Here is a 12,001-nt window from a genome sequence, read left to right on the forward strand (position 1 = left end):
TAAATGCATTATAATTCTGGAATCCGACATTTTAACGCGTCAAAACAAAAGGTTCAAGAAATTCGAGGAAAAAAAAAATCGTTAATGGATATTCGTAAAAGCGTGATTTGTAATGCCCAATTTACTATACTGTGTTTTTCCAAATATCTCTGCTTGAATTTTGCGAACGTTCCAAAGAGAGCATTCGAAAATCAATCGATAATTAACGTTAGATTTCCGCACGAATGGCCGGCGAAGTAGAATCGCCGTAAAATCCATGAAACTATTAACCCAAGAAAAGAGAACATCCTGCGGAATAAGAGGTCGCTTTTACGCGGGTCAGCGAACCGCAAGAAAAGCTCGAAGAGTTTCGTCTCGAGATCCAACGAACCCTTTGGATTTCGCTCGCCGGTAAAAGCGCAGTTTCACGGAAGTCGCCATCGATCTGCCGATAAACCGCACGATGGCTGTCTGGCTTCTTCCGGTTTAGCGTCCCCGCGTTACCGTGCACGGTTCTACGCGGCAGCTTGGAACAACAGCGTTTACACGAACGTTACGAGTCGAATCGTCGGTTTGGGATCGCGAGTCACAAGAACGCGTTACTTTTATTTTCCCCCTAACGAAGGACAACGACTTCCGGGGTTTCCTACGTCGACGTTGTCGCGTCACCTCAGCGCAAATGTACAAACTTACAAACGTGATTCGGGAGAAAATTTCTTTTACAAAATTCGAGGGAGTGGGGGTTAGGGCAGGAAGGTCGGGGTAGTGGGAAATTATGCTAATTAGTCGGACCTCTTGGCAATTACCTGTACATGACGATAGAAACACGTACGTAGAGCTCGATAGTAGCTGCGATATGTATCATCTTCGCGTCAACAAGATACCTGTATAACGTTTGTCGATCATCGCCCCGAGCCGCAATTAATTAGGCAATTTGATCCCAGAACACATGGCAATAGTTCATATAAACATACAATTAATTTTATAATTTTATACGAATTTTTTTTTTTTTATGTATAAATTTACAGATACCAACGAGGACCTTCGGAAGGGTCCGCGATCTCCATGGATTTTTACGAGCTATCTAAGGGTTTCGCGGTACTTCGAACTACGGTTATCGACGTGGCATCGATCGCACGAGCCCCGTTATCGGGTTAGACATCGTGTTATATTTAATAATAATAAAAAAAAGAAAGGAAAGGTAGTCGATACATGTTTTTTTTTTCTCGCGCGTTGGAAGAGCAAACGTCCGAACGCCAAACGCCGAGATCCGAAAGCTTCGCGAAGCTTCGACAGAGAAGACGAGAGCGGAAGAGGAATTCGCAGTTTCCGCCGCGACCGGCTTGACTACTAGCCTGAAAGAAAACGATGAAAGGTTGTCTCCATCCTCGATGCAAGTTCGACGACGTGCAATTCGAACGAGTGTTTCTTTGGCTTCGAAGATACGTGCTTCGACAAACCACGCTGCGATCGCTACGGACTTCTCCGTTCGAGGTACCGTCTATCTACTTTCACGGAACGAAGTAGATTCTGTGTGAAGAATAGCCGGGCGCCATTGCTCGATAATCTCAGACACTCCGTAATTGGTCTTTCAAGTACAATCAAGGTATTCGAAACGTTTAAATAATTCAAACTCATCAATTTTATCGATTATATTTTACTCATTTTTTCCTAGTATTTACGATATTAATGGTTCTAATGTTTCTTGGATCCCTGCACGAGTTTCTGAAACGAAAATGCAAACTCCAGAATAGACGAGAAGAGAAAAAGACTTATGGCACTTGGAGTCAACGTGTACTAGTAACGATTCGTAAAATGAACGCGATTCGTAAATTGAACATTTCTATCCCTCTCAACCGAGGAAGATGTGCTGAACGACAGACCAGTGATTCTTAAAATGAACGTTACTTATGGTATTCGGAGTCAAGGTGTAATGATTCGTAAATTGAACGTTTTCCTCGCATCAGTGGAGCGTGAAAGACGATATTTAAAAACGATTCTCAACGATATCGCCTCCACTCTACGAAAGATGAACATGTCACCCCCTCTCCTGGAATGATGATCATTTTACGAATCACTACTGTATCCAAAAATTCTATATAATTATAAAAGTAATTTTACTAAAACAGACACACGATTTCATGACAGATAGCCAGCGAACGAGTAACGCAGCGAAATTTGTCGAAGCCACGCGATTAAGAGGTACATCCAACTATCGAAGGCTGTTGGAGGAGGTTGCTGGTCGTCGAGGCTCACCGCGGTTAAATACGATCGACTGTTAATGTAAGTAATTGTTAACGACAGTTTTATGCGCTTCGTTGAGAGTATATGGCCACAAGGTAACACTTGGGTTAGATTCACGTTAAAAAAAAAAGAAGTAGTAATGGAAAACGAACGAGTGGGAGTGTGTTGGAGGGGTTACAGGAGCTCTTCGTTCTCGTCCGTGACACCGTACATCTGGGGCCGTCGGTCCTGCAGCTGTTGCTGGTGCAGCTTCTGAGCTTGCTGCTTCTGGAGGAGCGCGATGCTGGCTGCTTTGTAGTTGATCGGCCCGTATGATCGGTAGTCCACGTCGGCGTAGTCGAGATCCGAGAATTCCGGCTTGAAGGGCTGCGTAAACAGAACATGACAACGAACACCTTAGTCTGAAGTACACGATTTAAAGGTTCCAACAACGGGCTACAACACTCCGCGATACGCCGATTCCAAAGGGGCAAACAAGGTTTTTATTGTTAATCTGTACTTATTATTATAGAATTCATCGCCCTCACGATACGAAAAGAATCGCACAATCTTCGTAGCGTCTTTTCAAAATGCCCCCCTCCCCATTTTGTGCTAACGAATTCGCTATTTTCCACAAATTCATTTTTATTTTAGAATTTCAACTGCTTTTCAAGTTCTCGGATAAATTCCCCTCTTCTACTGATAAATAAAGTCAAGGTGAGGGGAGTCAGTCTCTGCGAACGCTTGCGAGAGAGACAAGAGCACATGGCCCTCTGGTGGCGAGTAAGGGAGGTGGCGCCACAGTATCAATTTCAGTCGATTTAGTCGAAAGAACTAAAGAAGCTTGGCTCGTGTATAGCTCAATTTCCCCAGCCTCCATTTCAGGAGTAGTTTTTCTACTTTTCTAAGATACAGTAGCATCGGTATCGAAAGCGTTTTCAATTAAGAACTGAGAAATTAGGAACAGATTGGGTAGTACAGTGATTCTTTTTACTCGAAGACTCCTCGATAAGTTTTTAATTTCTGAACGGTTCTATACGTAAATTGATATGGCCGAAGTTCGCGTCTCTCGAGCCAGAACTTTATCATACTTTCCGACGAAATGGACCGTACGATCTCGAGACGCGACCGCCAAGCGTTTGATGAAACTTTCGGAACGTACAGCGGAGCTTTTTATTTTTTACAAATCATCCACATACCTGGGGCAGACGCGACGAAGTTTTCGAGTTATTTGCATTCGAAAGTTTCTGTCCGTCACCGTACAAAGTATGACGAACCACGGCTCCATGGAAACGTCCCATGGTTCCCACCATGATGGTCGAGTTTCTCTTTAATTCCTTGTTTCAATATTTCCACGTCTCTTTTATGCATATACGTATTTTTATTTTGCTCTATCCCTTGCAATTTTTCTCCACTCCTGTTACGTTCACATTCTAGAAACATGAATTTCTTACAATACAAATATTTTTTTAAATTAAATTTACGTGATCGATAAAAGAGATAAAAATCAAACGAACCACGGTGGGGACCACGTTTTACGCGTCTAAAGTTATTGCCCCACCCTGTATAACTCGAAGACGAGGTTAATCAACATTTTTCACTATTTTTTACGTCCCCTGTTCACCATTAAATCGGGTACAAAAACAGGTCGAGTGTATATCAAGTTTCTTAGGTTTGTTGTGTTTTTTCAAAACTCTTAATTTTCATTTCGGATGGTTCAGAGTGTTTCAAACGTATTTATGTTTTAACAGAGAAGAAGTATTTACATTTTTCTGCGGTAAACACCAGCTTCCTTTGCAGTCATTTGTTTGTTTCAGCTATAAAAAAAAAGACTCGACGGAAGCAGAAGTAGCAGAAACATTTAAAAAGCATTTCGTTAATTTCTCCATGAAAGAAAACTTATTTTCATTTAATTAGATGCATTGCTGGTCCATACCACAAGAATACAAATTATTTTCATTACTTTCTGCGAAATCTAATACTGATTTAACGAAGACTAATAATACGTCTACTTTCAACAAATCATTTTCATCTTTATTTATTTTTCAACAATTTTCTTACGTCAAATAAGATATAATCAACCTAGAAATTAATGAACATTATTGTTGGTAAATCGTTAGCAAATTAATGGGAGCCGTTATTCAGATTCTCTAGCGTGAGCTTATATTTGGTGGATTAAATCTGTTCGTTTGATATTATTGTGAAAATTTCATATATTTATAACATATTACTGTAACGTAGTTTAATTGTTCAATGGCCGCAATTTCTAAGCTTGGAACGACAATATCTGCTAAAATACGTGATATGGGTGATTCCACCGGAATGATAAATACTTGTTTATATTATATAGGGTGTGTCCACTAACTGAGACGGAAATTAACGAGAAACAATAAAGTTCGAAATACTTTTTACGATCAAATTTTCCAGTACCGTTCAATATTTTGCAGCGTTTTAATTCCTCGAGTCTCAATTGTTTTTGGAAAACGTTATGACTTTTATTACCGTTGCCCTTTTAATGGCTGCATCAGCGATGGTTCGCCATCGCCAGTGCGCGTACAAACATAAAAAGTGAACGCAGAGCCACAAACAAGGTTCAACGATCGACGTTTAACAGGGTTCGGTGGATTGTTTTTCTTTTTTGCAAAAGTCGCGCTATTAATTAAAGAATTAAATAAATCTGTTCCCCGCGTTAATGTATCGATTACAATTTGTTTCTCGTGCTACCGTGGCCACTTTAAGCTACCAATTAAAGGTGTAATCTGCAGTAGTTTTAATTCAAGCTATCGCGTATAAATACGATCCTTTATCGGATCGATTTTATTTACAATTTTCACACCAACGAGAACAGAATTTCGACGTTTTAACGACGATACGAAAATAATTGACCGCCGTTACCAACGGGGATGGAAAACGACGGTTTTTACAGATCAGATAAAAAGTGTACAGTAAAATAGCAAAAGAACTCCTCTGGTTCTGTTTGGACAATGAATTCTAAAAATTATGGTAACAAACTCAGGTATACGAATTCTCGGAGAGCAAAGGAATCAAAAAGTCCTTTACCATTTTCCAATCCGAGGCTCCGTTTTCGAGATACGAGCGGTGAAAGTTTGCCGATTCGGTCCTAGCAGGCGCCATTTTGGTTCCAGCGTGGCGCCACTTGTACACATCCGCGCGAAGACTTCGAACGCTCGTATCTCGAGAACGGAACCTCCGATTGGAAAATGGTAAAGGACTTTTCGATTCCTTTTCTCTTGAGGAATACTACCTGACAAATAGTTTTATATTTTTCTAAACATTATGCATAGCGTAGGACTTCCCTGTGAATTTTTACATCATATAAGAGAATCGTTACAGTTTTAAACGTTTCAGGGGTGTAAAAATTATTTAACAGGATACAAAGCTCGCTGATACGAGCTCGACGACTTCCACGTTGCTCGTCCACCGGAGCCGTGGCAATAATTTTAACTCTGACACGCACGATTACCGTCGAGGGGGGTCGCGAGAGGTCGTATCGCGATCAATTAACGAGTTTCTCGCAATCTTCTGTTAAATTTCCACGGGATACGATGCGCGCAGAAGTTGGAGGAGTTTATTGTTCGGCGAATAAACTGCGCCACTGCCGTTAGAATTTTAATGGCCAATCACACGGGCGTCGTTCGTTATTGAACGCGATAATTCGAATCGTCGCTTTGTTCATTACCGATACTTCACGAGCCGTCGTTGTCGAGCCATTCCATACGAAATTTAGTAGCTTGTCGCCAACGTTACGAATGTGTACGTTCCTTTCATGGATCGAGGGATGCATCGATGAAAATAAAAAAAAATAATTTCATTTAGAGTGAAACGGAATTTCTCGCGTCATTCTAGGCTTCACGCATACGCACGCATCGGAGTGATTACAATACTGTGCACAAATTATCTAAGCAAAATGACGTAATTCATAGAATACAATGTACCTACAAGGCATGTCGGACGCCAAAATGTCCTAGTAAATGTACGTATCGCTCTTTGTCTGCGGACCCTCCTACGAACAAACATTTAGATACAATTGGTATGTACAACGGCAACATATGAGTTTCATTATTGAGTTTCCATTTACGCCAATTCATCTAATTGATATTACAAATTCAGTCCATCGCGTCGTTGTGTAGTTTTCATTGCAATTTAACGGTTGGCCTAGCGGGAGATAAATTTTACACGTAATTCGCTCCCCTATTAATAACATTAAATAATTCGCTGAGATTTTTTAATTAAAGTAATTTAACCATAAAGATAACACGAACGCGAAATTTTGTTATATCATTAAGAGGAATTTAAATAACATCGATGTAATTTTACGGTCGACCTGGAAGAACTTTCGTTATCGCGTCGGTTGAAACTCATTTTTAGCTTCGTTGATTTTCATAATTCTCCCCTCGTTTTATTAACTTGTTAGCGAACCGTATTATCTTCGATACTGAATCTCGATAAAATAGCGAGTATTTTTTTAATCGTTTCTTCGTTGCAATAATGCATCGATGGAAATTGTTTAAAAAAAATTGTTCATAGTGTAAAAGTATTCATTAAACGTTTTCGTTCAAATCAGTCATATTTTTCGCTGCAGGTGTTTTCCTTTTTTTTTTTTTTTTTTTTTTTATTTCTCATCGTTGCACGTAGCTGTTTTAATTAAACATGACACATCGATTTTTCGTTGACTGATTTTAATTAAAATACTTACCAACGAGACACGACCGCCGACGAGAAAAAATAAAAATCAAATAAATGCGCAAGTGCAATCGATTAATTGAAATTTAAAAATATGCAATTTTAACCGGCAAAAAAAATGTAAAAGAAAAAAAGCTGCCAGAAATGTTGTTTGAAATGCTGTTAGAAATAAAGCAAAACGTGAGATGCAAACAAACGCAAATACAATCGGGCGAAAATAATACGAACCAACAAAATATCGTTCATTTCCTACCTGTGGTTGCGTTCCAACTTCGATACGGAACTAACAAATTCGTGCAAACTGCCTCCTGTTTCGTAATAATTTGCAAACTCATCGGGAAGAAAATTATAAGAACAAAATGAACGATCGTTTAAAAAATAAAATTAAAATCAAGTTTGAAACTTGAGACGGTACTCGGAATCGCAGAGATTTCTCTTCGAAAATTTACACAGCCGTCCATGAACTCTTAACAATTCTTAATATTCTTCCTCTAGAAAATATTTGGTAATATCAAGAAGGTCGTGTACACAACTGGAATTAAAGCAGTTTGTAGTATAAAATGTTTGAGAGATTCTGGACTTTTCAGATCACGTGTAACACTAATCTCATCCTGTTTTTTAAAAGAATCACTGGTGCATTTAAAGATTTCAGAAGCAATTTTTTTTGACAGTTTATAGTTTTGTTATAAGACGTGCAAAATATACGACAAATAAGTTTCTATTTTAATTACAATACTCTTATACGACATACGAGCATTCTCTTTATTTCTGACACCGTATCGACTTTTTCCTGGATCTTGATTTGTCTCTAACGCGTATTTTACTTCACAGAAAGGGACAGCTACGGATATGAGTTCCGACCGGAAAAATCTATGAATAATTTAGACGTAATTCCATAATAAAACTGTGTTTACATCATATTTGAATACTATTACAAAACACGAGAAACGAAACTATAGAGCGAGTCATAATAATTTTACATTACTTAGGCAGTTAAAAAATTGTTAACCGCCATGGGTCTAAATGCAAACCTTACTATACTTACATAATATGAAAGGCAAGAGAAGAGATATACAGGGTGTTCGGCCACCTCTAGCAAAAATTTTAATGAGCGATAGTAGAGGCCAAAATAAGACGAAAATCAAGAATACTAATTTGTTGATGGAAGCTTCGTTAAAAAGTTATTAACAATTAAATTCAAAAATTTCAAATCGTTCTGGAAAAATTATTTTCGGTTGCGGGGGTCAACTACAATCATTTTTGGTGAGTACACATACCTCCGAAATCCTATCTACTTTCGAGAAAAAAAATCGAGTAGGTGTTGAAATTTTTCGGCGAAAAAAAATTTTTCAAATCGTTTTAAAAAAATTATTTTCGGTTGCGGGGATCAATTACAATCATTTTTTATCATTACACATACCTCCGAAATCGTACGCACTTTCGAGAAAAAAATTCCTTACTGAAAATCCAATTAGGTGCCTAAATTTTTCAACGGAGAAAAAAAATTGCAAATCGTTGTGGAAAAATTATTTTCGGTTGCGGGGGTCAATTACAATCAGTTTTTGTCATTAGACATACCCACGAAATCCTGCCCACTTTTGAGAAAAAAAATAGAGAAGGTGTGAAATTATTCGAGAAAATTAAAAAATTGCAAATCGTTGTGGAAAAATTATTTTCGGTTGTAGGGTTCAATTACAGTCATTTTTGGTGAATAGACATACCCCCGAAATCTTGCGCATTTTCGAGAAAAAAATTCAGTACGGGCGGAACTTTAAACGTTAATAACTTTTTAACGAAGCTTCCACCAACAAATTAGTATTCTTGATTTTTGTCTTATTTTGGCCTCTACTATCGCTCATTAAAATTTTTGCTAGAGGTGGCCGAACACCCTGTATAATCACTACACTGCAAATCTTTATGCAAATTCATATTTTTACTATTAGAATTTTGGAAAATTCGATCATCTTTATGGGGAGTTAGGTTAAAATCCTCCAATCCGTTCAGAAGTTATGATTTTTTAAATATACGCGTGAAATTTCAGGGAAATATTTCGTCTCATATATTTTCGGTAAAGAATTTTTTTTCTCGAAATTACGTAGAATTTCGGGTGTGTATGTATTCACCAAAAATGATTGTAACTGACCCCTGCAATCAACAATATTTTTTTTAGAACGATTTGAAATTTTTTAATTTCGTCGAAAAATTTCAGCACCTACTCGAATTTTTTTCTCGAAACTGCGTAGAAATTCGGAAGTATGCCTATTGACCAAAAATAATTATAATTGACCTCTGCAACTGAAAATAATTTTCTTAGAACAATTTGAAACTTTTCAATTTCGACGATAAAGTCTACTTTCTTGAATTTTTTTCTCGAAAATGCCTAGGATTTCGAAGGTATGTGTGTTCACCAAAAATAATTGTAATTGATCCCCAAAATGGTAATAATTTTTTTATAATCATTTGAAATTTTTTAATTTTGTCGAAAAATTTGCCCCTTACTCGAATTTTTTTCTCAAATATTGGTAGGATTTTGGGGGTATGTCTATTGACCAAAAATGAGTGTAATTGACTCCCCTAGCTAAAAATAATTTTTTCAGAACGATTTGGAATTTTTTTTTTCGTCGAAAAATTTAGGCATTGTTCATAAAAATTAGTTTTTGATTTTTAGTAATTGTATTTGATGCACTATAGAAAAGTTGTTTAGTACGTTTTTGTAGGTACCCATGAGCTGCAGTTCAGAAAAAAGTTTCATCAAAATATGTATATTCACTATTGTAGGAGTTATGGCTGTTTGAATATTGGACCATTTTTATGGAATTTTTCTCATTTTACGGGATCAAGGAACAACTTTTCCAACATTTTCATAATCTCTACATATTCTCCACTAAAATACGCGTTGTTTACTTTTTGAAACATTAACATCGTCCAATCCGTTCAGAAGTTATGAAATTTAAAGATTTGCATGAAAATTCCTGCAGATATTTCTGACCAGAAATTATATTTTCGGTAAGGAATTTTTTTCTCGAAACTGAGTAGGATTTCGGGGGTATGTCTGTTAGCCAAAACTGCTTGTAATTGACCCCTGCGACTAAAAATAATTTTTTTAGAACGTTCTGAAAATTTTTTTTTTCGCCGAAAAATTTAGGTCGATTTTTCTTAGAAACTCGTTTTCGATTTTTAATAAATTTGTTTGACGGGGGGCGAAAAAGTTGTTTAGTACTTTTTTGGAGGTACCCGCGAGCTCTAGGCCAGAAAAAAGTTTCATCGAAATATATTCACTATTGTAGGAGTTATGGCTATTTGAAAATTGGACCATTTTTATGGGGTTTTTCTCATTTTACGGTGTCAAGGAATAACTTTTTCTATATTGTTAGAATTTCTGCATATTCTCCACTAAAATACGCGCTATTTGCCGTTTGAAACATTAAAATCCTCCAATCCGTTCAAGAGTTATGACGTTTCAAAGATTCGCAAGAAATTTTCGAGTGACATTTCTGGGCCCGAGATTAGATTTTTGGTAAGGAATTTTTTTCTCGAAAGTGCTCAGGATTTCGGGGGTATGTGTATTCATCGAAAATGATTGTAACTGACCCCTGCAACCGAAAATAATTTTTCCAGAAGGATTTAAAATTTTTTTTTCGTCGAAGAATTTTAAAACCTACCCCCGACGATTTTTCTTAAAAATTCATGAAAAGGGGACGTTATAATCGTCGTCGAATTTTTAGGTCGGTATAGCAGTTAGATTGGACCAGGAAAGTCCACAAGGTGTGAGACCTACTCGTATACCTCGTCCTGTGGTCACACGTCCTTCTTGATATACCTTCTATCAAAGTTGACGATAGCCAACGATAATTTACAGGTGACTCGTCGGTTTCCACTGACCTTTTAGACATCGATCTCCTGACCGACGTCCCGGAAGTGGAGCTCGGCGTACTGCATTATCGTAGGCGCGGACGGCGATCGTCCGTCGCCGTGATTCGACAACAGTCTCTTCGGTTTGTTGCGGTTCTTGGTGTCCCCGGGATCCGCGTAGTGCGTGTTCTCCGCCGGACACCGATTCGACTGCCGTTCCCAGATCTGTTGCCGCGAGTTCGGGTTCGATCTGTGATAATCGGTGGGACACTCCGCGATGTCGTCCTCGTAATAATGGGGATAAGAGATTTTGTACGTCTCGGGTATACCGAGCTCCTGGACTTGATGGAAGCTGGTCTCGCAGGCGGGCGAGCCGTACGCGGCCTCCGATCTCCTCGCGTCCCCCCGCCTCTGCTTCTGTTTCCGGTCGCCTCGTTTGTGCTTCCTGTATTTTTGGCTCCGCTCGTTCCCCCGATTAGCGTGACGGCGCGGTTGCCTCGCGTCGTGGTTCGTGTAGTTTTGTTGCTCCTCGTCCGGATGCACCGCGGACAGGTGATTGACGGTCTCGTGATGCGCCAGGGTGGACGAGCGATTGTTAGCGTGAACGAAGGAGGTCTGCAAGGGGCTAACTATCGAGGAATGGTAGAGGCTGCGCGTTAGTGGCAGTGTTAGTTGGCTCGAACTGTTGCTCGGTAACGGGTAGCTGTACTGCTGCATTTCCTGCCGGTGCTGCTGCTGATAGTGTTTTTCGAAGTTGTATAGGCTGTCGGTCTGCAACAGGCATTGTTAGTCGTTTGGAAATCCAGCCACGGGGGGACAGGATCATGTTAGTCACGAGTACGAGGCAAAATTTTGTTTCCCTTTCTATAATTTTCAACGATTTTACTCATAGGGCGGCTTCCTCTTGTAGGATACGGGGGAAGAGGCGACATACATGTATACAAACGGACTGTCGATCGAGTGCTTGCGAGAGAGCTAAGACCATAGCCCTCTGCTGGCAAGTTGGAAGTGAAATGACCAAATTTCATGCTACAGTACAAACGTTGAATCTGTTTACAGTAATCAAAATATATTTTCAAATTCGATGGACAGTCGAGTGTATATATGGTCGAGTGCTTGCGAGAGAGGAAGGTTCAGAGTAGTCCTCTGACGGCGAGCGCGGGAAGCATCGCCACCGTTCTTTTTCGATTCCTCCATGGAGGCTCACGCGAAAGTCTTTACAGGCTTGGAAATAATATTTTGC

The 12,001-nt window shown here is 39.1% G+C and overlaps 1 protein-coding gene across 3 annotated transcripts in view; it reads right to left on the reverse strand.

The window, feature by feature from the left end:
• Positions 1-2,462: 2,462 nt before the first annotated feature.
• The window catches only part of LOC122397473, a 484,513-nt gene continuing 474,974 nt past the window's right edge, over positions 2,463-12,001 (reverse strand). For 2 of the 3 annotated variants that reach the window (XR_006259108.1, XR_006259107.1), the window contains 3 exons: positions 10,789-11,529; positions 6,163-6,226; positions 2,466-2,589 (listed from right to left, as the gene is read on the reverse strand). Coding sequence is in view for 1 of the 3 variants with exons in the window: in XM_043396627.1 (XP_043252562.1) it covers positions 10,792-11,529 (738 nt within the window). In the remaining 2 variants the exon portion in view is untranslated. Of the gene's footprint in view, positions 2,590-6,162; positions 6,227-10,788; positions 11,530-12,001 lie in introns of all 3 variants that reach the window. The other variant, XM_043396627.1, reaches the window with a different exon arrangement.

This window comes from Colletes gigas, unplaced genomic scaffold (assembly GCF_013123115.1).
Source record: "Colletes gigas isolate AHSC1104 unplaced genomic scaffold, ASM1312311v1 Colletes_gigas_Sc00009, whole genome shotgun sequence".
In the NCBI taxonomy this organism is placed as follows: Eukaryota; Metazoa; Arthropoda; class Insecta; order Hymenoptera; family Colletidae; genus Colletes; species Colletes gigas.